The 26,038-nt window shown below is 42.4% G+C and overlaps 2 protein-coding genes and 3 non-coding genes across 6 annotated transcripts; 1 reads left to right on the plus strand and 4 right to left on the minus strand.

Moving 5' to 3' along the window:
- Positions 1-297: 297 nt before the first annotated feature.
- Positions 298-8,949, plus strand: aifm4 (apoptosis inducing factor mitochondria associated 4). Its single transcript, XM_071497256.1, has 19 exons — positions 298-817; positions 1,869-1,964; positions 2,103-2,212; positions 2,316-2,425; positions 3,997-4,041; positions 4,142-4,223; positions 4,561-4,673; positions 4,779-4,865; positions 4,965-5,056; positions 5,168-5,298; positions 5,595-5,710; positions 5,812-5,883; positions 6,063-6,126; positions 6,316-6,392; positions 6,700-6,817; positions 6,986-7,084; positions 7,188-7,263; positions 7,353-7,457; positions 8,336-8,949. Exons 2-19 carry the CDS (start codon positions 1,876-1,878, stop codon positions 8,364-8,366), a joined length of 1,617 nt encoding a protein of 538 aa, XP_071353357.1. The 5' UTR covers positions 298-817; positions 1,869-1,875; the 3' UTR covers positions 8,367-8,949.
- A 551-nt stretch (positions 8,950-9,500) lies between these two features.
- LOC139632355 (arsenite methyltransferase) lies at positions 9,501-20,979 on the minus strand. Of its 2 annotated transcripts, XM_071497264.1 has the most exons (13): positions 20,599-20,979; positions 19,064-19,161; positions 18,873-18,938; positions 17,384-17,446; positions 12,232-12,365; positions 11,589-11,739; positions 11,374-11,510; positions 11,207-11,276; positions 11,045-11,126; positions 10,793-10,924; positions 10,574-10,716; positions 10,264-10,383; positions 9,501-9,976 (listed from the first exon to the last, which is right to left on the minus strand). In XM_071497264.1, exons 2-13 carry the CDS (start codon positions 19,064-19,066, stop codon positions 9,899-9,901), a joined length of 1,179 nt encoding a protein of 392 aa, XP_071353365.1. In that variant the 5' UTR covers positions 19,067-19,161; positions 20,599-20,979; the 3' UTR covers positions 9,501-9,898. The 2 variants fall into 2 exon arrangements, with proteins under 2 accessions (XP_071353365.1, XP_071353366.1); XM_071497265.1 differs by lacking the exons at positions 17,384-17,446; positions 18,873-18,938; positions 19,064-19,161; positions 20,599-20,979 and adding an exon at positions 12,607-12,792.
- Positions 13,115-13,233, minus strand: LOC139632478 (5S ribosomal RNA). Its single transcript, XR_011693565.1, has one exon. It is a non-coding gene; the product is annotated as a 5S ribosomal RNA (ribosomal RNA).
- A 2,807-nt stretch (positions 20,980-23,786) lies between the features above and the next one.
- On the minus strand, positions 23,787-23,905 carry LOC139632488 (5S ribosomal RNA). The gene has a single exon (XR_011693573.1). It is a non-coding gene; the product is annotated as a 5S ribosomal RNA (ribosomal RNA).
- Positions 23,906-24,526: 621 nt separating this feature from the next.
- Positions 24,527-24,645, minus strand: LOC139632493 (5S ribosomal RNA). The gene has a single exon (XR_011693578.1). It is a non-coding gene; the product is annotated as a 5S ribosomal RNA (ribosomal RNA).
- Positions 24,646-26,038: the final 1,393 nt, after the last annotated feature.

The raw sequence follows: 26,038 nt of genomic DNA on the forward strand, positions 1-26,038 counted from the left end.
CTTGAGGAGCCACTAACTCGACTGTTGGAGACAGCCGTTACACGCCTAGCTATCAGTTAACGTTTTACGTTTTATAACAATGACTCCAAAATTAATCCTCTCACAAAATAAAACCCGTGTTTACGTTACGTTAGACACACCGTCAACCAGTCTTTGTGAATGCTGTCACCGGGAGTGAAAGTAGTTTTAAATCCTCGCCGGTACTTTGTGGAAAAACCAAACGTCCCAGTGCAATAAATCAAACGCACCGATCCCCTAGCAACCGCTGTGTTTCGGAAGTAGACGCGCATGCGCAGTCACGTACAGTCGTGGCTCACACAGAGCTTGTTCGAGCTGTTCTCTCTGTTGTTGAAATTGAACGAAATAAACATGAAACACAGCTGCTTATTCTGCTATTGATTTTATTTGGGACATTGTGCAATGAATGGAATGACATTAAACGTAGTGTTGCACGTCTCGAAGGCTCATAGGAGACCGCCGGACTCTCTCAAAGATTCAGTGGCGGTGCGCAGGACCGGCCCGGACCAGCCCGGACCGGACCGGCTTACCCTCACCCCCTGGCTGCTGCTCGTCCTCGGTGTCCGTGGATAGTCTCCACCCGCCGGACGTCCCGGTGTGAATCTTCCCGACGTGCCCCCTGTGACTGTGGCTCGTGGGAGGAGCTCGCGGTGGAGCACGGGACCCCGGCTGGCTGTCACGCGGGAGGTTTTCCTCCAGTGCTCGTGCTCGTCCCGACCCACGCGTGTCTGTCTCCGCGGAGGACCGGTCCTCACCCGCACTGCGTCGCCTCCTGACCGCCGACAGGTAGAAGAAACAGGTGAGCTCAGCGTTCCCGGGCTTTGATATTGCGCTGTTAATGCAGCCATGAGTGAAGTATACAGCGGTTATATCATCATAGGTAACAGATGGTCATCTTTATTCTTCACGGTAACGCTATGGCGTCTGATTGTAGGCTTGGATTTTTGTTCTGGCAACTAAATTCATTCCTGGAATTATTATGACCAGAATATATTGCACTGTGCAAAAAGCTCAGGCAGAAAAAAGTCAGTAGTGAATTAAATTTGTATTTGTTGTAAGGAATGGTTAGTTGATAAATTGATGAACAGAAACATATTTTAATGATTGGTCGATCATTTGAGTCATTTTTTGAGCTAAAATGCCCGATGATTGATAGTTCCAGGTTCTAAAATGTAATAATTTGCGGCTTTTCCTTGTTTTTCCTTTATTTTTTTTGTGGGTTTTGGGCTGTTGGTCAGACAAAATAGGACATTTGATGAGATCTCCACAGGCTCAGGAAATTATGATGGGTATTTCCACTGTTTTCTGATGTTTTGAATAACGGATTAACCTAGGAAGTAACTGTGAGATTGATCAATATAATAATCACTGGTTGCAGTCATAGGTGTAACCACACTTTGCTTGAAAACAGCACATATTCTCCTAGGACACTTGCAACAGATTCTCAAGGTACTTGGCAGATGGATTGTTCCAAGCGTCCTGGAGAACTTGCCACAGTTTGTCTGTGGATGTAGGCTGTCTCAGTGTCTTCCATCTTGTCATGTAGTCCCAGACTGACTCCATTTTATTTATGTGCACAAAGAAAATAAACAGAAAAAAGGTATTAATACTGTACATATAAGTGGGAACAAAAAAGGCCAAAAGGGCTTATAGCACCATCACATAATCCTCAATAACATAATAGGCTATGAAAATGCACCTTTAATAAACTAAATCAAACTCCTTAGTGCTTGGGTCCTCTGCTGAGGCTGTTTTTGATCCATTCAAAGCCAGTAGTGATTCAAGCTGTCATCCCAACAAACAGGTTTTATAAGCTTCTGTGGGTTTCTCAACATATCCACATCTTGTAGTTACAGTATGAACCAATGCCAAGAACCAGGTCACGGGGAGGAGCAGGAGGAAGTGACTGGGCTGGTATGTCAGGAGGATCACCTTAAAGATGGGCAGTAAGTCACAAGGCTTCTTCTCACTGGAAAAACAAGATGATCAGTACTTTTATGATATCTTTAGTTTGACTTATGTGTCTTTGGAAGCTACAGTTTCTCTTACTGTTTTCTCTCCTTGTCTGTTTTATGTTTATTAAGGATGAAGGAAGTAACTGTAGGGGACCAGAAGGTGTTGCTAGTCCGTACCCGCGGTCAGTACAGTGCTGTTGGAAGCCAGTGCTCTCATTACAATGCTCCTCTTGTCAAAGGTAAGCCTTCGTCTCTATATACTAACATCTGAATTAATGACATGATGAAATGTTTTTGAATTGAATTTGAATCATGTTAACCGCATGTCCTCTGATGATCCAGGAGCATTGGTTGGTGACAGAGTCAGATGTCCCTTTCATGGTGCTTGCTTCAATGTCAGAACTGGAGATATTGAAGAGTATCCAGGTCTAGACTGTCTGCCCAGCTACAAGGTGAAACATGTCTGTAGAGATCAGCATTTAATAACATTTACTGCTCTTTAACAGGAACAGATCCAGAAGAGAGATTCCCCACAGTTTAAAACATCGTCATGTGTGACAGTTTATTTGCACAAAGTCGTGGACTCATTTATTTCCATTTAATGTGAACTGGTAAAAAACATTTGGCCCAAATTAGGTGAAAGTCTGTAAGATAGATTAAGTTTGCAGGCGTACTCATACTCCTAGTTACTGTAGCCTACTTCGTTTCTTCAGCTCTGGCAAACAGGGATGTGTATCATTAGGACTTTATTTTAACTACTACTGTTTTTACCGATTCTGTTTATTGATCTGGTACTTTGATGGTACTCTTATTGGTCCTTTCTTTATTTTTAAGAGAAAAAAGAAACCTTGACATTCTTGAGTAGAAAACTGCAACAGCATTGTTTTGAACAAATCACTATTATACACTATAATGTTTACAGCAAAAGAAACAGAAATTTTCTGAAGAAATCAGGTTTATAGACTCTGATTTTATGATGATGGAAATGTAAAATAAATGGAATTAACAGTTATTTACTACCAGGACTTTTTCTTTGACAGTAATTATACTGTGCAGTAGTTTGTTTGTAGCTCCCAAATCACTTAATCCACCCCTGCTCTGAGTGATCTGAAACTGAATTTCTAAATGACAGTGGTTACTTTAAGCCATCAGCCTATGTTTGTATAATTTAGTTATCTGTTGCATGTTGTTGCAGAGAGCTGCCCCTGCCCCTCGCACACAGGCTCAGAGAGAGATCTCTCTTCTGGTTTGTGGAATAGTGAAAATGCATCATAGATGAAAGTCTTATTCAGAAACAGAGCTGATGAAATAAAGATAACTTTTATGTAGCAATAATAAATAGGAAATCCGTTTTCTTAATTCTCTAGTACTGAGAGCAGAACCAATAAAACCTGAGCTTATCAATACTATGGTCTTTAATAGTTTAGCTCTGGGGCCCATTTAATACTGGGTTTTGGTACCCATCCTTACAAGCAAACCAATATCTTCTGGTTGATGTAAAATGCATTGCTACTTGTATGCCAACACAGGAATGTCACCACAGGCACCAGATATAAAACTTCACTATACTGTGAAATATGGGGAAAATTTACCAGCTGCCGATAGGCTTAGTTGGTTAGCATTGTGTGGGCAGGTGCTTGAATATAACAGATGTTCATTTCTATGTAAAAGTCCTGCACTCCAGCTTATTTTCTCCCACATTTGTTTCTTGAATTTTCGAGAACACAAAAATGTCAAAAAAAAAGAAAATTGCATTACATGTTGCAATGTTGTGTCAAATATAACATCACAAATAACAGGACATGTGTGAGAAACTCCAGCTTCAATCAAAATTTTGTTCCTCTTAACAGATGTTACTATTGTTCAGGGTACTTCCTCAATCTGTCAAAATATTTCCTTTTTTTGCTTTTCTTTTCTTTTCTTTTTTGTTTTAACAGTGGATGTTGTTGTCAACATTTTACCTCTGGAAACATGGTTCTGAACTTACAGATGAGTGATCCCGAAATGTTTTTTCATTTAACAGGTCAAAGTTGAGGATGGCAACGTGTACGTGTCCATCAACAAAAAAGTAAGAGACAGGAGGTTAAATAACTTAACATGACCACAGTGTTTCGTTTTGTTGTGTGTTTAAATACACTATTTTGAACAGTTTTGTGTGTTTCCCTCAGTCTCTTAAGCTGACCAAGCGGGTGAAGGAGATGTGCAGCTTGGTACCAGGCATCCAACATACTATTGTGCTCATTGGAGGGGGTGAGGATTAGATGTAATATATACAGAATCCTTTACTTAAGGGTTTGGGGCCCCTAGTTGATAGTCAAGGGTAATTTTCTTTGACGTGATTGGCAGGTTAGAGGCACTGCAACGTTTGATACAGAGTTTGGGTTGTGGCTTAAATATTCAGCCTACGTATTTTAAAAGGTATTTATCAGTAAATATGAATTTTGCAGGGTGAAGAGAGATATTAAGGTCTAGAAATGATGCTCATGTAAATTTGGTGGTCTAGTGCTGCTTTGTTTCCTTAAGCTGGTCCATATATATGGATGTGTCCTGGAAAATTACACACTGAATGTGAATTTTGTGATTTCAGGCCCCGCCTCCCTGGTATGTGCTGAGACGCTGAGACAGAACTGCTACCAAGGTCGAATCATCATGGTCACCAAAGACACCCTTCCTCCATTTGACAAACCCAAACTGAGTAAGGTAGGAACTTGACCATAATGGAGAGGTAACCTGTATTACTATCCAAGTGTTGATCACCCTGTATTTATATGTAAGTTGTTAATAAATGGCATTGCCTCCTCTCAGGCTATGAATCTGGACAGCAGCAGCATCCTCCTCCGGTCAAGTGAATTTTATCAACAATATGGAATAGAGGTGTGGACACATAAGGAGGTGAGAAGCAAAGGGGACAATCTTTTTATAATGCACTCTCACTATCTCTGGGGGGAAAAAAAACAAATTATCTCTTTGTTAATGTGTTGTGTACTGCAGGTGGTGTCAGTCAACCCAACTGAGAAGGTGGTAAAGTTGAATGATGGCATTTTGCAACATTATGACCAGCTTCTCATTTCAACTGGCTGCAGGTTAGAGTCTTCCTGTTTCTTAAGTGTTTCAGAAACAAAAGCAGTGAAAAACATCTGTAATTGCAGAGTTGCAAGATTTTTGTGTAACAACAGCACTTACTTTGTTCACAGAGCGCGGCCGCTCAGCTGCCCTGGTTGGGACCTGCAGGGAGTAAAGTTATTGCAGAGTTCTGAAGACGCCAGAGAGATTCACAATTCCTCTCTTGGCCAGAAGGCTGTCGTCATCGGGGCTTCCTTCATAGGTTATTACATTTGATTTCTTTACATTGCAGAATGAAATTGATGCTGTTTATCTTTGCAAACATGAGCTTGTAGGCGTCTGTTTAGTCTTGATTATCAGGTTGACATGATGTTCCATTTGGAGGGTGTCATTACCTCATTCATAGCCCTCTCTCTTCATATTAAAAATGCAATTTAAATATTTGACAGTGCAAGATAAAGCCCCTTTATGACACATGTAATCAGCCCTATTGCCTTTCAAACTTGCAGGCTATTTGCTATTACCTTCAGTGTTTTTCACGACTATTAAACACAATAGGTATGGAGGTGGCGTCCTTCTTATCAGACAAAGCTGCCAGTGTGGCCATGGTTGGCACTGCCACATACCCGTATGAGCAGTCTCTGGGCCCCGAGATTGGCAAAATGACGATGCAAGTAAGTACTTAACAGGAGACTAATCTGTCACTGTCGGAACATAATGCGATTTTTAGCTTTTATTAAATGTTCGATTTTAAAACATATTTTTTTCCCTTAAGATGTTGGAGGAACAAAATGTGAAGTTTCACATGAATGACAGAGTCACTGAGATTAAAGGGGAGAATGGCAAGGTAACTCCACCTTTTTTCTGTTAGCATAGCCCTAGTCATAGTAGGTGTTAATAATAACAATAACAATCTCTCTATTCTTTTCAAGTGTCCATTTAAATAATGACACGGTGACAGTGAGCACACCTGTGTTTTTTTCTACTGTGACTTTTCAAAATGTCTTTGGTGTATATTCTTTTCAGGTGAAAGCAGTTGTGCTAAACAGTGGTACAGTCCTGGAGGCTGATGTGGTGATTGCTGGAATTGGTAATGTTATTATTCTAATTATAGGTGTTGGGATTTCATTACACTTTTCATTACTATCACAGAACACAAGTAAAGTTTTGTACTATTTTAAAGTGCAGAAATTTTAATATTTGGACTGTTGCTGCTTTGTTAACGCTCCAAACATCTTATCAGTAGTGGCTACTAAAACGGTCAAGACTTGTTTTTCAGGTGTAATCCCCAACTCAGACTTCTTGGCTGGAAGCGAGGTGGAGTTGGATTCAAGAAAAGCTGTGATAGTTGACAAGGTAACACACAGTCAATAGAGGTTGAAGGCTACACCCAAAACACTGTGATACTCATATGGCTAATGAGGCATGAACGTGGCTTCATAGATTTATATTTACGACTTTATGTGATGGTTGCAGTAGATTTGAATTGCTTGTTTTTTAGTATTTTTGGCCAAACATGAATATGATATATTATCCGGGTCCCTCAACTGCGTCCAGGTGACTGAACTAAATAGTGTTGTATATCATGTATATATACATATACATGTCTTTGTAAGCCTAATGCTGAGGCTCTTTCTGTAAACTCTTTTATCCTTTCTAACAGTTCATGAGGACCAATATGGCAGATATTTTTAGTGCTGGAGACGTAACCTCCTTCCCTCTGGCCATTCGTGGAGACCAAAGAGTCAACATTGGTCATTGGCAAATGTCACAAGCTCAGGGTAAGAGACCAAAGTCAAAGAAGCAAAGGCTGATATTATGTGCCTTGGTTTGGTGTTGCTGATGAAGCTGAGTTCTCAGGTATTTTACACATTTTACAATTTTTCAGCCATTTTTTGTCATGCTTGGGCTTAAACTACATGATGTTTGTTTTTTTTCCTTCATCTCAGGAAGAGTAGCTGCCCTGAACATGCTAAAGAAACCAACCCAAATTGAGTCTGTTCCTTTCTTCTGGACTGTGTTGCTTGGGAAGAGTATCCGATACACAGGTAGAGTATTTATTTACTCTATTTACAGTATTTATGGAGAAAATGCCGTCTTTAACCATGGCTGTGGTGATTCTTATTTCCCCCTTTCATTTCCTCATTCTAGGCTACGGGGAAGGATACACAGAAATCATATTCAAAGGCAAAGTGGAAGAGAGGAAATTCCTGGCATTTTACATAAAGTGAGCAGCTGTGGAATAACTGCTGATACGGGGGACTATGAATTGATGCCATTTGCGTTAAATGTCTTTCATTTCTCGTTTGTCAACAGGGATGAGGTGGTGGTAGCTGCGGCCAGCCTGATGTTTGATCCTGCTGTGGCTCGTCTCGCAGAGCTGATGGCTACTGGCCAGATTTTAAAAAAGACACAGGCCCAGTGAGTGACATCCGGCATCCTCGACTATCTGTGATATGTCATTATGGAGTTAGTGCCATTCTTACAGTTTATTACTCGCAATGAGATAAAGAAGCCAACCCAATAAGACTTTGTTAGAATATACCAATTACCTACAGGTGGTTCAGCTTTAACTAGTACACCTGCATTAAGTGATTTTCTTTTTGGCCACATGGGGGCAGTAGAAACAAGTTTTGGACACAACTTTGCTATGTCATGACCTTTTAAGTTGGTATGGAGAAGTTGACAAATGTTGCTTATTTACACACCTGACGGTTAAGTTGCAACATTAGCATTCAACTGGAGTTGTGTGTGTGTCCACTAGCTGAATTTGATATTCACAGAACAAAAATATCTGGCTCTTTGGCTTCTAAATGCTCCACTATATTCACCAGCCACTTCCTTTATGTGCCTGCTGTTTGGTGCCGCTGGGCAGGGGGCAGCTGTAAGACAATGATCTGAAAGACTGGAACACTATGTAGAACCGATAGTAACAGCAGAGTTGTGTGATTCTGTAGGCCTTTCACTGTGAGCAACCCTGCTAACTTTACACATAGCAATTTGATCCAGTGTTAATATGAAATATATTAATTATAACAGCTTCAATTGTTAACTATTATAGTATAAAAAAGTTGACATTTTATGACAGACTTGTGGGATGTTGAAGACGCACCTGCTCCAGAAACAGTGAGTGGAAGCCTGCAGGACATTATAATCATGTAAACACTATACAGGTATATGGATTATTGGGCTACTTAATTTTCCAAGTAAACATCATATCCCAATTCACAGGGTAAGACTCATAACCTGCATACTGCTCTTTATTGAATATTTGTTTTCTCACTACTTTATCTTCCCAGAGCTGATGACCTGAGCTGGCTGCAGATGTGACCAGAGGTCTGCTCTATCTAGGAGTAACACCTCTCATTGACGATGGATGTTGCCTCTCTCTTCGTTGTTCCTCTCTTTATCAAATAGTGCCAAACTGGATTGCTCCATTCACTGCCTCAGGCCTCCTGAAAGCCAATCAGACCTCTTCTCTGCTCTTACTCAGAGCACTGTTACCATAGCAGCAGGACAGCTTTATTGAATTTGCACTTTGTACACCCAGTGAGTAATCTGATCTTTGTATAATGAGCGTAGCCTGGATAAGGCTGAACTGACTTGAAGAAGTTTCACCATTATTTACTCCAAGTTTTGACCACAGCTATACTAAAAGTGTGACATGAAAAGCATCACAACCTGTGATTAATGTTGGCTGTACAACATAATTGTGTCCAAAAAGTTTGTAAACTTCACATTTTAAGATCCCAGCAATAATAGCACATGGTATAGTTATAGTAAAGTAACAGTAATTTTTTGCCATATAAAATGCACACCCTAGTGTACAGTGTATTCAGGAGTAACTTCTTTAATATCTAAAATACAAACATATGAATATGAACATGTTTATTAAAAACAGCTCACTCACTTCTTTTCTTCTTTGTTTGAGACTTCTTTTTAATGTGTACTGCAATGCCTTAATGCATTATACTGTAAATGTTTACATCATATTTACTTGTCGTCAGCCTGTGGGTGCAGGATGTTTTCTGGATTGTTTTCCTGCAGTTGTTTGTGTTACACTCAGTACAATAAATCATTGATCATCGGTAGATAACATTTGCTACTTCACCTCATATGTTTTAGGTTTTGATTGTTTGACAGTTACATTTGAAATAGTTGTAAAAGACAAAACATAATCATCTGCATGTGTGGTTATACAACTTTTCATCAAACACATTAGGGAGTGATTATTTCTGTTATTAACTGCTGTTCTGAATCTGTCCTGTTTGTCCCCTTGTCTATCAAACTGAGCTTTTGTCAATTTAACATCTCATAAACCACCACTGCCTGTGGGCAGGACTCTTAATAGTCTCCTTGGCAGCAAGTACTTGATCAGGTAAGTAACACCTGTCAGTGTGTGTTTCCTCTATATTACACAGTCAGAGCACAGAACAGATTTTCACTACACATACATTCGCAAGATGCTTTCATTCTAATTTTTATTTTATCTGAAGTTAGGAAATGAGGATCTTTGTTCAAGATGTTTACTTTGGTCACATGGATGTCAATATATGAGGTGATGATGTTGCAGAGAAAGTTTAATTACTTTTAGTTATTTCATTGTGACACCATTACTACTATTACAATATTACCATGATATTACCATGACAGCACTGACTTTGAACAAATCTGTAAACTGTGATTATCTGAAAAAAACTGTCCCTAACTACATCACCACAGATATTTGATGGCTAGCACATAAAAAGTCTAGCCTGCAGTGAGCATTTAAATTTATCTTTGAAATATAAAAAAGTGTTACAATTTCATTTTTGCAGTTGTCCTTAGTCTTCAAAGAGTTTCCTCTGTATTCAGCTGCCTCTTTATTTGCTTGTTTTGGAGCATTGTTTGACGGAGGATCCCAGTTTGTCAGCCAACCGAAACGGGTTGAGGTGGCAGTACTGAGGAAAAAAAGAATGTCAAGGGTCGCTGTTAAATGTAAAACATTACAAGTCAAACAATTCACCTGTTACCATCAAAGCTTAAGCTGTGAAACTGCTATAAAGGCTCATATTTTAATATTTGAAGCAGCACATTCAAATTGAATCATTCCAAGTCATTAAATGATTATTTAATTTTATTCTTGCATGTGAAATGTGGGTCAATGATGCAACTTATCTGGGTGCACCCTGTAATCAGTCATGCAATATTAAAGCATCGTAGCTAGTAAATGCAGAATATCAGATACCTGTGGTGTTGACTCTGAGCTGGAGTCTTCATCCAACATCTGAATTTTGAAATCAGGGAAGAAACGGGAACTCTGGAGGATAGCTGCCATCTCTCCATTTACCTTCACTGCAACATCTTTCTGCAGAACACAAAACGTAAACATCAACCTAGTCTATCCAGTGACGTAAAATACCATTTTTATGTTAATACAGTCAGTATGTTTTTTTTTTTTTTTTTAAATTTAATTTTTAGAACAAGGTTAGTAAATGCTCTTATGTAAACATTGATCAGCAATTCTGTACTGGCTTGTTTGGTCATTTTTATTATACCTTGAAAGAGTGCGATGAATCAAAGTCCAGCTGATCTGGGAAATCTGCCACAGTTCCTTTATAGGTCACTGTTGCCTCAGACGTGACAGGGTTTTTGGGCAGCTTAAAGAGGCGGTAGGTGCCTGAAGCATAGCTGATGTCGCCTGCAAATTGAAGAATGAACATTGTTTATGTATGTCACTAAAAGTCCAAATTTTAGTCCTTTTTTTTTTTTCTTACCTGCTTTTGCTTTGAGTTCACTGTTGTGGACCACAATGCTGCTTGCTGAAACAAGATGTGGAGTGCTGAAACCTATGCTGTGGGCCAGAGAAATTAGGTCTTGCCAAAACAGAGAACCACCCATTCCTTCACCTAACACCGAAAAGAAAGAGATCACAGCCAAAACATACTGTATGTCAGTGACACATGGTTTCAACAATGTATTCCTGCTTTTTACATTTAATTTTAGATGATAATGCACTGTTGTTTTACCCCACAGGACTGTATCTTGCTTCATGTGGTCAGGGACAACTTTGCTGGCATACATGTCACTGAAGTACAGTTCACCTCCCTCCTGTATCAAACAGTGAGTGATGATGCTCTTTATTTATGTTTTTAACATTAATGTAGTTGCTAGAAATTCTTCAGACTAACCTTTAGGACGTTGTAGGCTTGCTGTAGCACTGCTCTTTTATCGGGACACAGACAGATTACACAGTTGGATCTGAATTGATCAGAAGGAAAAAAAGTGTCTTGATAATCAACCCGTCACATCTCTCTCTCAGATAATAGATAGAGTCTTAACAATGTTTTAAACCTACAGCACAACATCCATTGAGTTACTCTGTATGCCAGCTTCACCAAGCTTCTCCATGTACCCCAGGACAAAGGTGACATTAGGCTCCTCATAGCCAAACTTCTTTTGATGATACTCAATGTACTGACGAGATGCAGTGATCTAAAGAGAGAAAAGTGAACTCAGTAGAAAATGCAGAAATCAAGTGTCAAAAGCGCGTGTACATGCATGTTCAAATACCAGCTCCTCCGTCATATCGATCCCTGTCACATGTCCGCTCTGTCCAACAAGTTTACTGAAGGCGTAACAGTCTCTGCCTGAGCCGCTGCCGAGGTCCAGCACTCTACAGCCCTCCAGCTTCGCGGGGAACGGAAGACCACAACCAAAGAATCTGAAGAAAAGTATTGTTAATGGCAACAGTGTGTCACCACGAAGTTACTGTGGGAAGCATGCAGACATTACAGAGATAGCTATGTGCTGTAAAGGACAATAGTCTAAGAAAGACCACAAGTTAAGCTGCTTTATTTACTGGACACTAGATGTAGGTCACACATGATTTGTAGGAAAACCATGTTTGAATTTCAGTGCGCTAGACAACACCTGATAATGTTCATAAGGGCTGTTTGGGGAATATATTCATGCTTTCCAGTGTGTTTACAGAGATGTTCAATAATTCATTTGTCAATGAAACTGTGCCTTGATCACAAATGATTTCTAATTAGTGTGTGACAATATCTGCAGTGTATGTGATTGATTTCTATGTGCCCTGTCTGTGTGTCCTGCATCTGAGGTCTCATTACCACTGCACCTTCCAGCTCTTGTTAAAAATGTACACATATGATGCAGAGGCCGTGTAGTGCTGAGAAAAGGCTGAAAACTGTACCTCTTGGTTACCTCGGGGTGAACCAGGCTCAGCGCATCCGTGACGCTTCTCGGCACCGCGCAGTGGGACAAACTGCAGGAGGCGGCACTGGTTTGCAAATCACCAGAGGACTCCAGCCGGCTGCCGTAGTATTTCTGCACACACGGTGGTTTGTCAACATGTAACAAACTATCAACACACACTGTCTTCAGACATGATTTAACTTTAGACGACATAGCTTTACAGCCAAAGGGTACTTTGAAACTAGTATTACAAAAAAAAAAAAAAAAATCACATCTTCCATGGCTACTTTTAACTATAGTTGAATTGGTTTTAACGGGAAACATATCAGTATGTCAACTCCAAGGAAACAGGACGGTGTCTGTAAAGAAATACCTTCACGTTGTCCCGCACGTCCTCACAAGTGGCCATTGCTTCCAAAAGAGTTACACAACGTAAAATAGTTGTTAGGAACTACACACAAAACCAAACACTGTGTGATAAAATGAAAGGCTGAAGTTGGGTCATATGTGCCCTCTGCAATAACCGCCACAAGTGCAATCAACTTTTCCGGTTTATTTTTTCAGAATAAAAGCGTGATTATTCACAGATCAACTGCAGAGAACAAAAACAAAAAGCCCAAATATATACAAAAGCTACTTTGGAAACAAAACAAATTATGGTAATCTACGATTTTTGGCTCAAACAAATATTCAGATCGGATGTTCTTCTTGGACATTGCAAGGCTTACCTTAGTATATCAAAGTTTAGGTATAGCTTTTATTTATTAATTTTTGCTTTTATTTCCATAAAAGAAAATGTATAATTTTCTTTTGAAGGTTTCAGTATTTGTTGTTTACTTCCTGATGAATAAGTAGACTCCCTACTTACATGTGTCTTAAAAAGCTTACAGCACCCGGTATTCCCAGGCGGTCTCCCATCCAAGTACTGACCAGGCCCGACCCTGCTTAGCTTCCGAGATCGGACGAGATCGGGCGTGTTCAGGGTGGTATGGCCGTAAGCGAAGGTGTAGAGGAAAAACACCATCTTTATACATGATGATCTACACCAACATGAACATTGTTGTGTTTATGTCTAACGCGGTTGTCTTTCATCTTTCTTTTTTGTTTGCTCTCAACGTGTAAATGTTGTGAGGTCATAATATGAAATTCTGACTTTAAACTCTGAATTATTAGATTAAAGTCAAAACTCTACAAAAAATGACCCTAACGCTCTTCCGTACCATCCCTCGTCTGTTTATGTGCATCCGGCCTGGATGCAGCCTCCTCCGGGTCAGCAGCGGGGGCCTGAGCTGCTGCAGCCCGCTGCCCCTCTCTGTCCCTGAGGGGAAGAACCGTCCTCATCATCGCCTCTCTACCTCCCCACGTCCTCAGTGTGAGCTCAGTGTACAGTAGATAAATGTTCAGTGGCATTCATCATTTAAATTAAATCTTTATAAAAAATAATTGATATATTTTTCATTTTCAAATCAAATATCTGTGAAACAGTGAAAACAGAAAGAGCAATGACGGGACATAAAGCTTCACTACAGCCCTGCACTGTTTTGGTTGTTTTTTTTTGTTTTTTTTTTAAAGAAGGCATGCCGTATAAATATGCTTCTCAATGAGAGAAAGTAAACGTAATAACTTTATCTGATGAGTTGTAGTTATCTGTCACATGCAGCATCAACAAAATCCATAAACTTAAGCAAAGAGTGAAGGACTGTTCAATGTTCATAAGCTGCAGCAGCAGGTGAAGGTAAACTGCAAGTAAAGTCCAACTGTGCTCAAAGTTGAAGTTAGTCATAAACAATATTCATAAACATACAGTTCATTCATTTGAAACATTTTGATTAAATAAATGACTTAAATGTAACTTATACTATTCCTGTGCCTAAGGACAGTTAAGTCTGTATAATCCTAAAGCTAGAAATCACATACAGTGCATCCGGAAAGTATTCACAGCGCTTCACTTTTTCCACATTTTGTTATGTTACAGCCTTATTCCAGAATGGATGAAATTGTGAAAAGAGTTTGCTTGAAACTTTTGCAAATTTATTAAAAATAAGAAACAAAAATACGCTTTAAATGGGGCCACCCCACAGACAAATCAAGAGGCACTGACTTAATGACGCATCAGGGATTCTGCATTTCATTACAATATCAATTAAATGTCCTCAGTGAGGAATGCAGAAATTGGATTACTCTTTGACCCCGCCCCCACATAAGGAGCTATTGAGTACAAATGAACTAAATGAAAACAAAAATATAGTCTGGCAGTGTAGACTTGCTTGCAAATTTCATTCTCAAAAAGTTGAATGCTTCCTTTCCTCAGTCAGGCTACTCAAGTTGAAAGTAGTTTGAGCCGTAATTTACAATAGCTGTGTGGTTTACGCTGTAACAGGTCTCATCCAGATTTTATATTAGACACAGAGTTTAAGATCTGAAACATTCATCTGGGTGAAAGAGATTACACAAACATTTAATGGCCTCACAGCGTCCCACTCACTGTTCAACATTTTTAACCTTTGGTTTCTGGAGCACAGGAATAAGAAATGCGAGGCTGGACAGCCCGACCCCCAGGCGGCCCTGCGCCCAGCCATCGGGCTCGTTCAGCCTCGCGCGAGGCTGGACAGCCCGACCCCCAGGCGGCCCTGCGCCCAGCCATCGGGCTCGTTCAGCCTCGCGCGAGGCTGGACAGCCCGACCCCCAGGCGGCCCTGCGCCCAGCCATCGGGCTCGTTCAGCCTCGCGCGAGGCTGGACAGCCCGACCCCCAGGCGGCCCTGCGCCCAGCCATCGGGCTCGTTCAGCCTCGCGCGAGGCTGGACAGCCCGACCCCCAGGCGGCCCTGCGCCCAGCCATCGGGCTCGTTCAGCCTCGCGCGAGGCTGGACAGCCCGACCCCCAGGCGGCCCTGCGCCCAGCCATCGGGCTCGTTCAGCCTCGCGCGAGGCTGGACAGCCCGACCCCCAGGCGGCCCTGCGCCCAGCCATCGGGCTCGTTCAGCCTCGCGCGAGGCTGGACAGCCCGACCCCCAGGCGGCCCTGCGCCCAGCCATCGGGCTCGTTCAGCCTCGCGCGAGGCTGGACAGCCCGACCCCCAGGCGGCCCTGCGCCCAGCCATCGGGCTCGTTCAGCCTCGCGCGAGGCTGGACAGCCCGACCCCCAGGCGGCCCTGCGCCCAGCCATCGGGCTCGTTCAGCCTCGCGCGAGGCTGGACAGCCCGACCCCCAGGCGGCCCTGCGCCCAGCCATCGGGCTCGTTCAGCCTCGCGCGAGGCTGGACAGCCCGACCCCCAGGCGGCCCTGCGCCCAGCCATCGGGCTCGTTCAGCCTCGCGCGAGGCTGGACAGCCCGACCCCCAGGCGGCCCTGCGCCCAGCCATCGGGCTCGTTCAGCCTCGCGCGAGGCTGGACAGCCCGACCCCCAGGCGGCCCTGCGCCCAGCCATCGGGCTCGTTCAGCCTCGCGCGAGGCTGGACAGCCCGACCCCCAGGCGGCCCTGCGCCCAGCCATCGGGCTCGTTCAGCCTCGCGCGAGGCTGGACAGCCCGACCCCCAGGCGGCCCTGCGCCCAGCCATCGGGCTCGTTCAGCCTCGCGCGAGGCTGGACAGCCCGACCCCCAGGCGGCCCTGCGCCCAGCCATCGGGCTCGTTCAGCCTCGCGCGAGGCTGGACAGCCCGACCCCCAGGCGGCCCTGCGCCCAGCCATCGGGCTCGTTCAGCCTCGCGCGAGGCTGGACAGCCCGACCCCCAGGCGGCCCTGCGCCCAGCCATCGGGCTCGTTCAGCCTCGCGCGAGGCTGGACAGCCCGACCCCCAGGCGGCCCTGCGCCCAGCCATCGGGCTCGTTCAGCCTCGCGCGAGGCTGGACAGCCCGACCCCCAGGCGGCCCTGCGCCCAGCCATCGGGCTCGTTCAGCCTCGCGCGAGGCTGGACAGCCCGACCCCCAGGCGGCCCTGCGCCCAGCCATCGGGCTCGTTCAGCCTCGCGCGAGGCTGGACAGCCCGACCCCCAGGCGGCCCTGCGCCCAGCCATCGGGCTCGTTCAGCCTCGCGCGAGGCTGGACAGCCCGACCCCCAGGCGGCCCTGCGCCCAGCCATCGGGCTCGTTCAGCCTCGCGCGAGGCTGGACAGCCCGACCCCCAGGCGGCCCTGCGCCCAGCCATCGGGCTCGTTCAGCCTCGCGCGAGGCTGGACAGCCCGACCCCCAGGCGGCCCTGCGCCCAGCCATCGGGCTCGTTCAGCCTCGCGCGAGGTTACTCCCCCGACTTACTCCCCCGACTTACTCCCCCGACTTACTCCCCCGACTTACTCCCCCGACTTACTCCCCCGACTTACTCCCCCGACTTACTCCCCCGACTTACTCCCCCGACTTACTCCCCCGACTTACTCCCCCGACTTACTCCCCCGACTTACTCCCCCGACTTACTCCCCCGACTTACTCCCCCGACTTACTCCCCCGACTTACTCCCCCGACTTACTCCCCCGACTTACTCCCCCGACTTACTCCCCCGACTTACTCCCCCGACACCTATATAGGCTCAAATTAGGGTCCAAATGATTTTGAGCTTGTAAAGTAATGTTTACAAATAATTCCAAAAGTTGTGGTTGTAAATCAAACTTTCTAAACCTGCAAAATAAATCCACAGGAGAAATGGAAGTTTGTGCATCCTTTGACAAAGACATTTGTATTTGCTACAAAGACAGACTCTCTGAATAAAACTACACAAATGGTCAGTGGTGAGGGTTTAACACATAAAAGAAATGCTTTTGTAAATGTCTGTGTACAGATAAAAAGCTGAAAACTGTAAAACTCAGCAGGTCACACACACAGCAGAGTTTCAGTTTCCTGCTCTGTATCAGCACAGTTGTTGACAAAACCATTTATTTATTTAGTGTTTTTGTTTAACCTCAACACTGATCATTTGTTCATAGTTTTGAGACACAAAGTCTTTTTTTTTTGTAACAAATACAAATGTCTTTGTCAATAGGAAAAAATTATTTTCCCATGCACAGACTTGACTTTCTCATCCAGATTCATTTCACAGGTTTACAAAGGTTGATTTAAAACTACAAACGTTGGAATTATTTGTGAACATCACTTCACAAGTTCAAAATCATTTGGACCCTAATTTGAGCCTATATCGGTATGGGGTGGAGTCATGAATATGACTTACCATTTTTGCTGGTTGTGGAGGACGACAAGGTGTGGTATTGGCCCCAGTTGGATTCCGGCATCCCTATGAAAACATACAATGGTACTGTATTAAATACAATGACTTTCCATTGCAGGGCAAAGTTGTAGATAAAGTGATATTTTACACCTTGTAGAGTCTTGGTCAGTAAAGTGATAAATCAAACAGAGTTGTTACAGAGTAGTTCCTCATTAATTCATCATTATATCATCAAATAAGTTCCTTAACAACCAATCAGACACAGCAAGTTTCCAAACAAGTATATCGCTTGTCATCACTAATTTATCAAAAAACCAACATGGATGTGATCACAAATATGAATACTTGTGTTGAAACTTGCCATCTCTATTCATTGTGAAGTAATTCATTGTGATATAATGACGAAGTAATGAGGAGCTACTCTGTAACAACTCTGTTTGATGCATCACTTTGCTCACCAAAGCTATGCAAGCTGTAAAAAAAAAAAAAAAAAAAGACAAAGTTCCCTTTAGTTTACAACATAGTTCTGTTCTAATGTGTTGTAAATTACCCTCTAAGAAGATAGTTCTAGTTCTAATTTGATACCAAGTACAGCTTGTTATGTCTTATTAGTGTACAATGAAAAGCACAAATAAGATTTGCATTTGTAAAAAGAAAAACTGAAGTGAAAAATAAAAACTGAGCAACTGAGATCAGTGGTGAGGTAACGCAAAGACACTGTGGAAGACGGTGCTTTTGCCAAATCTGTGAACAGATACAGAGCAGCAAACTGTAGAACTTGATGCTCAAAATTCCTACACAGTGTACGACCCTGAGGTTACGAGTACAATTTTGACTCCATCCTTACACTTTAAAAATGATTGGACAAAGACAGTCCAATCACAAAGCAGATTCCACTCAGAGGGCAGGTGGTTCTGTTGCCTTCATCTGTCGCAGATCCTGAACGGTGTAGTAGATATTAAAGCCAGCGCTGTCGTCCATCTTGAAAATCTACCACATCTTTCAGGATGTGCGATAGAGATGAAGGTACCAGAACCACCTGCCCTCTAATTGGACTCTGCTTTGTGATTGGACCGTCTTTGTCCAATCATTTTAAGGTGTAAGGATGGCGTCAAAACTGTGCTTGTAAATTCATTGTCACACACTGTGTAGGAGCTTTGGACACCAAGTTTTACACAGTTGTCTGCTTTGTATCTATACACAGACACTGACAAAAGCAGTTCTTCCACGACGTCTTTGTGTTACCTCACCACTAATTTCATTTGGTCAGATTTTAAAATCACACGGTCTTTTTACAAACACAAATCTCCTCGACACAAGCACAATGTCTTCACGTGTATATACTTGAGTTTCTCATACAGATTTTGCAGGTTTACAAAGATTGATTTAAAACTACATTGGGAATTATTTGTGAACATCACTTTATAAGCTCAAAATCCTTTTGATCCCAGTTTAGCTATAGGTATGTGAAGGAGTCATGCCCATGACTTACCATTTCTTGCTGGTTGTGGGGCAACATACAGGATGTGGTCCTGGCCTGAGGTAGGTCCTGGCATCTCTATGAAAACATGCAGTTATACGAAAATACATTTTCCATTGCAGAGCAGATCAAGACATTTTAGGCAGCTTTTCACAAAACAATATTGAGAAACATTTTTACTTTAAATAATTCATTTCACTTACCATTATAAACTCAAGTGCAAGTTATGAAGTTAGCTCCCATCAGTTTCAAAGGAGGTTACCGCACACAGCTCCATCTGCAGATACTGTTAACAGGAATCCTGGAAAAATTTTTAAAACCTTACATTACTTGGTTGTGGTTTAAATGGCATTTACTGGTGCCAAAAAAAAAATGAGAGAAGTTGTTTTTTTTTGTTTTTTTAAACCTTACTGATTGGACAATGACAAGCCAATCACAAAGTTCAGTCAGAGGGCAGGTCATTCAGTTGCCTTCATCTGTCGCAGATCCTGAACGGTGTAGTAGATATTAAAGCCAGCGCTGTCGTCCATCTTGAAAATCTACTACACCTTTCAGGGTATAGGCAGAGATGAAGGTAAAGGTAAACCACCTGCTCTCTGATTGGACTCTGCTTTGTGGGATTGTCGCTGTCCAATCAGATTAAGTTAAAAAAAAATTTAAAAAAGGAGTCAGAATGTGTACTTGTAATTTTTGAGCATGGGGGTGGGTGATCTGGCCAAAGGTCATATGTCAATCTTTCGAGCTTTATCACGATCTACATTGTTTCCACTGATTTTATTGTGAAAGTCCTAACCGGAAGTAACGACGTCTTTTTCCGCCGCTTTGACACCAGCTCCAGCTGTTAGCTAGCTAGCAGCTCTTCCTCAACAATGTTGTCTTACATGTTCAAACTGTGCCACAACCAACCACATTTCTTGCTGAGCTCATATAGAGTATTCTTTTGGACAGCACAGTTATTTATGAGGTTATATATATATATATATATATATATATATATATTTATATTTATTTAAATATAAGCGCTTTGATTTGAAAGTGAAGTCGCTGCTGGTTAGCAGCTGCTAACCAGCTGCTAACCAGCTGCTAACCAGCTGCCCCGCCTCCTGTGTGCCGCCTTGACCGCAGGTGTCTCATTGGCTGGTGACATTAGCTCTTGTTCTGCTCAGGTGAACAATGTAATAATATATAATATAATATAATGTAATATAATATATGTCTGTGAGCCAAATGCTCCAGGCTGCAGAACAAGGGCCGCTGTCGCCAGCTGCTGTTAGCAGGCTAGCTGCGGTTAGCAGGCTAGCTGCTGTTAGCAGGCTAGCTGTCTAACAGGTGACAGCGGACAGGTTAGCAGCATTAACCCTGGACATTAACCAGGGCTCTCTAAATGTAGCAGCTTTAAGGCATCTGTACATTCATATTTAAAGTTGATCATATGCCAAAGTGAGATCACCCAGCCCTGGTTTCACAGTTTTCTGCACAAAGATTTTAACAAAAGCACAACTTCTGTCTCATCGTCTCTGCAGCAGCTCACCACTGGTGTCTCCAACAGTAAAATCACTTCTCAGAGATTCAGCGGCTACAAAAACTCTGTTCAGTATATTCAGCGTCTCATTTGTGCCGAGTTTCCCTCTTTGCAAACAAAACAACAAGCATCAATATTTCAGTTCATTTCTCTTATGATGCAAAGGCCTCGTCCTCCAACCAAACAGGCTCTGATGAATAAAGTGACCTCTCTTACCTTCGGTGCTGCAGAGGAGCAGATCCGCTGGAGGCTGTTGACAGAGCAAAGCCTCAGTTTCTGCCTCATGTTTGTTTGTCGCTGTTTTTTAAAGAAGAAAACGCGCGTTTTCTGCCCAATCAGCGCAGGAGGGCAGCGGATAAACAGCGGCTCTCTGCGGCTCTGCGGCTTCCTCTTCCTGCTCCACCGGCCTCCGCACTGTCACAAGGATCAGCTGTTTCTGCGTGTTTCTGCGTGTTTGTTCCCGGTTTATATTTCTGACTTTACTCACATCATTCTGGCAAAGACTCGACCGAGTCTAACGAGTTTGTTTCCGGTTTGTCTCACGGACACACGGGAAATATTAAAGCAGAAACATGAAGGCCAGAAACAACAGGAAGTGCCGGTAAATGTTTAAAGTTCATAAACTGCAGCGGTGAGTGAAGGTAGAAGCCCAACAACAGCTGTGCACAACGTTTAACTTACTGGTAAATAATAATCACAACATTCATAAACACAGTTCATTCGTTTGAAAGCAACTTTGAATAAATAAAAGGCTTAAATGTCAGAAGTGATTCCTGGGCCCCGGGAACAGTGAAGTCTGTGTCTGAAAACACGTCACTCTGTCCTGAAGCTGGAAACCAGAGAATCCTCCAGAGACAACACAACGGCACTGACTTTGAAATGTTAGCAGCTGTGTCCTCCATCAAAACACTGATTAAAATCTGAGTGATAAAATGTTTAATGCAGGAAATGCATCAGTCTTTAATCAAATCACTCACATTGAGAGCAAATGAACAAACACAGCAGAAAAACAGACTCTGGAACGATCGACTGAAAAAGTCAAAGGTTTGTTCTCATCATCTACAGCTGAAATTAATTTGAGCCGCTGGGGGAAATGAGTTACCTTCCTAACCCTATAATCTACAGTAGCTGTGCTGTGTTCCTCCTGACGTCTCATTTGGCTTTAAATTGGGCACAAAATTTGAAATTTGAATCTCATTTCGGGCCAAGAAATGATATAAACATTTTATGGCCTCACAGCATCAGAGCCCCGTTCATTGTTAAAGAGCAAACCGGGTCGACATCGAACATTAATGTTCTCTCTTTGGTTTCTAACTTCAGTGAAGAGCTGCATGTTCACAAATATTGACCAAACTGTTCTGAGGCACAGGAGTAAGAACAGTGAGTTCTGTCAGAGGGTTGGTTCTCCTTTAAATGCACAGTCCTGATCATGATTGTAGCGTCCAATCCATGATTATAGTGGTCTGTCCTCAAAGCATCTGGTGCAGGAAAATAACTAAATTATAAACATTAAGGTCATTAAAAAGCCTCTAGAAGACTTCAGTAGAATCATCATATAAACTTGAAACTGAAAAAAATCCATGATAGAATTGAGATTTCTGACACGTGTATGTGTTCGAGGATAAAACACTGGACTGAATGAATGTGAGCAAAGCAGGACAAGCAGGTTCCAGCTGAAGGTGTTTAATCTTTTGCTTGCAGTCAGTCAGGTGTGAGTGGTTACATGTCTACAAATGAAAGGAAGCGAACATACAGGTCAAATTCTGTCACTTTATCCTGAATAAATCAACAAACAATTCTAAATCAAAATCAGTACATACATTATTGCTTTAAATATATAATAGTGGGAGAACAAACCAAGGAGATTAAATGTACCACTGAACAACAAAATACACATGACTTGAGGAAATATAATGAAATAAACGACTCACTCGACACACTCAGGAACAAAGGTGAGAGCAGCTCAGCTGAGGGACAAACGGAGAATGAGCTCAGGACACAGAACAAAGAAAACTCAAGACACCTGTGTGAGCTGCCCAGTTCACTCACCTGTGCTCCTCAGCCCAGCAGTCATGTGACCCCACTTCCCACAGGATGCTTCATTTACGAATAATTTAAAAAGAAAATGCAGTACTCCATTTTGCATTTTCATTTTCACATACTCATGTATGTACTCATCTACAAACATATTAAAATGATGAGAGTAACTAATCCAGCTCACCAAGGAGATTAGATGTTCAACAGGATAAACATGACTTGAGGAAATATAATGAAATCAACTACTCACTCTACACACTCGGGAACAAAGGTGGAAAGATGGAGGGAAGCAGCTCAACTGAATGAGCTCAGGACACAGAACAAAGAAAACTCAAGACACCTGTTCGAGCTGCCCAGTCAGCACACCTGTCCTGCTCAGGCCAGCAGTCATGTGACCCCACCTCCCACAGTACACACCATTTAATTACAAAGAAAATGCAGCAATCCAATTAGCATTTTCATTTTCACACACTCATGTGGGCGTCCTATGACCATATAAAATGAACATTGAAAAGTGGCAATATTCAAATACAAAATTTACATTTACAAGTCACTACACTCTGTAGGGGTCAAAATGAAAATTCAGTCTGTCAGTCATCTCATCAGTGAGGACGTCACTTCCTCGTCTCTCGTCACTTTGTCTGGGGCAGTGGCAGCAGCTTGTTTTACCCTGTGTCTTATATCAACACAACTCAATGAAAATTACCAGACATATGATTTAAAGAATTTAAATGTATCACAACAAGTGATTAGAAGCTGAGAGACAGGAGTCTGGTCGTTATTCTGATCCCAGGTCACAGCAGAGATTCAACCAGTAACCCGGAAGCCAGAAACTTTTTCGGCGTTTGCGCCAGGCGAGCAACTCGTATTGAACTGAATGAGCGCCATTTTTAGATCCGGCGTCCAGGTCTTATAATACATCCATGGAAACTACACATAAAGTCAAACACTGTGTGGTAAAATGAAAGGCTGAAGTTGGGTCATATTTGCCCTCTGCAATAACCGCCACAAGTGCAATCAACTTTTCCGGTTTATTTTTTCAGAATAAAAGCGTGATTATTCACAGATCAACTGCAGAGAACAAAAACAAAAAGCCCAAATATATACAAAAGCTACTTTGGAAACAAAAAAAAGTATGATAATCTACGATTTTTGGCTGAGACAAATATTCAGATCGGATGTTCTTGAAATAAATTGGACACTGCAAGGCTTACCTTAGTATATCAAAGTTTAGGTATAGCTTTTATTTATTAATTTTTGCTTTTATTTCCATAAAAGAAAATGTATAATTTTCTTTTGAAGGTTTCAGTATTTGTTGTTTACTTCCTGATGAATAAGTAGACTCCCTACTTACATGTGTCTTAAAAAGCTTACAGCACCCGGTATTCCCAGGCGGTCTCCCATCCAAGTACTGACCAGGCCCGACCCTGCTTAGCTTCCGAGATCGGACGAGATCGGGCGTGTTCAGGGTGGTATGGCCGTAAGCGAAGATGTAGAGGAAAAATACCATCTTTATACATGAAGATCTACACCAACATGAACATTGTTGTGTTTATGTCTAACGCGGCCGTCTTTCTCATCATTGGTTTGTTTATTTGTTTGTAAATGGTGTTTGATCTCAACCTGTAAACTTTGTATGGTCATAATATGAAATTGGTGTTTTTACATTATGGCCTTTGCTTTCCCCAAAAGTCCAAAAAGGTGCATAATAACTAACAGACTAACAGTGTCATCATTGTTAACGCTGTTGAACCCTTTCAAAACCACGGGGATCACCGGAAATGTTCAATCTGCACTTTTCAAGAATTTATACAAAGAAAGTTGAAGAAAATTCAATTCCGTTTTTGTCCTTTTCTTCTCATAACACACAGTTTTAGGTATTTAATTACATAAGAATGGTAAATACTTGACAGATTTTGAAAGTTCTACTTCTCCTGGAAAAAGGGTGTAAATTACTGACACATAAGGCATTTTTCGACACAATTATTGACAAAAATAGACAAAAAAGACCGGGCGTTTTAATAAATATATCTATTATTATGGTGCTAAAAGGGTAAATGAAGCATCAGCAGCAGAGTACCCTGGTGTCAGCAGAGAGAAGTGAAAAAGCTTACAGCACCCGGTATTCCCAGGCGGTCTCCCATCCAAGTACTGACCAGGCCCGACCCTGCTTAGCTTCCGAGATCGGACGAGATCGGGCGTGTTCAGGGTGGTATGGCCGTAAGCGAAGGTGTAGAGGAAAAACACCATCTTTATACATGAAGATCTACATCAACATGAACATTGTTGTGTTTATGGCTAACGCGGTTGTCTTTCATCTTTCTTTTTTCTTTTTTGTTTGCTCTCAACGTGTAAATGTTGTGAGGTCATAATATGAAATTCTGACTTTAAACTCTGAATTATTAGATTAAAGTCAAAACTCTACAAAAAATGACCCTAACGCTCTTCCGTACCATCCCTCGTCTGTTTATCCCATGGATGTATTATAAGACCTGGACGCCGGATCTAAAAATGGCGCCCATTCAGTTCAATACGAGTTGCTCGCCTGGCGCAAACGCCGAAAAAGTTTCTGGCTTCCGGATTACTTCCGCGTTATGCGGCCCATAGAGACTGCGCAGTAGTGTCACTCCCATAATGCCTTTGGGCAATGAGAACAAGCGAAAAACGTTCTCGACCTGGCGCTGCGCGTTCACGAGCGCGTTCATTGTGTGCACATCCTCCTAAACTTTGATTTATCAGTCAAACTGTTGCTGAGTGACTCTCAGTGCTGCAAAATGGAGACAACAAACATTTACAAGGTCTTTCACCTGCATTTATTTAGGTTTGTTATTCTGAGTTTACTGTGTGTGCCATCACCACTGGAAGTGATCAAACACTCATCAACCTCATATCATTTTACAGGCTTTATATCTGAAATGAATTCAAGCTCTAAAGATCTTGCTGACTGAGAAGAAGAGTGCACTTAGGTGAGGGAGCAAGGTGGAGCTGCAGAGGGAGCAGACTCATGCCCACAGCTGGTTGAATCTCTGCTGTGACCTGGGATCAGAATAACGACCAGACTCCTGTCTCTCAGCTTCTAATCACTTGTTGTGACACATTTAAATTCTTTAAATCATATGTCTGGTAATTTTCATTGAGTTGTGTTGATATAAGACACAGACGGTAAAACAAGCTGCTGCCACTGCCCCAGACAAAGTGACGAGAGACGAGGAAGTGACGTCCTCACTGATGAGATGACTGACAGACTGAATTTTCATTTTGACCCCTACAGAGTGTAGTGACTTGTAAATGTAAATTTTGTATTTGAATATTGCCACTTTTCAATGTTCATTTTATATGGTCATAGGAAGCCCACATGAGTGTGTGAAAATGAAAATGCTAATTGGATTGCTGCATTTTCTTTTTCATTAAATGGTGTGTACTGTGGGAGGTGGGGTCACATGACTGCTGGCCTGAGCAGGACAGGTGTGCTGACTGGGCAGCTCGAACAGGTGTCTTGAGTTTTCTTTGTTCTGTGTCCTGAGCTCATTCAGTTGAGCTGCTTCCCTCCATCTTTCCACCTTTGTTCCCGAGTGTGTAGAGTGAGTAGTTGATTTCATTATATTTCCTCAAGTCATGT

The sequence above is a fragment of the Trachinotus anak genome, unplaced genomic scaffold (genome assembly GCF_046630095.1).
Source record: "Trachinotus anak isolate AG129_WGS33_773 ecotype Australia unplaced genomic scaffold, CSIRO_AGI_Tana_v1 ptg000014l, whole genome shotgun sequence".
NCBI lineage: Eukaryota > Metazoa > Chordata > Actinopteri > Carangiformes > Carangidae > Trachinotus > Trachinotus anak.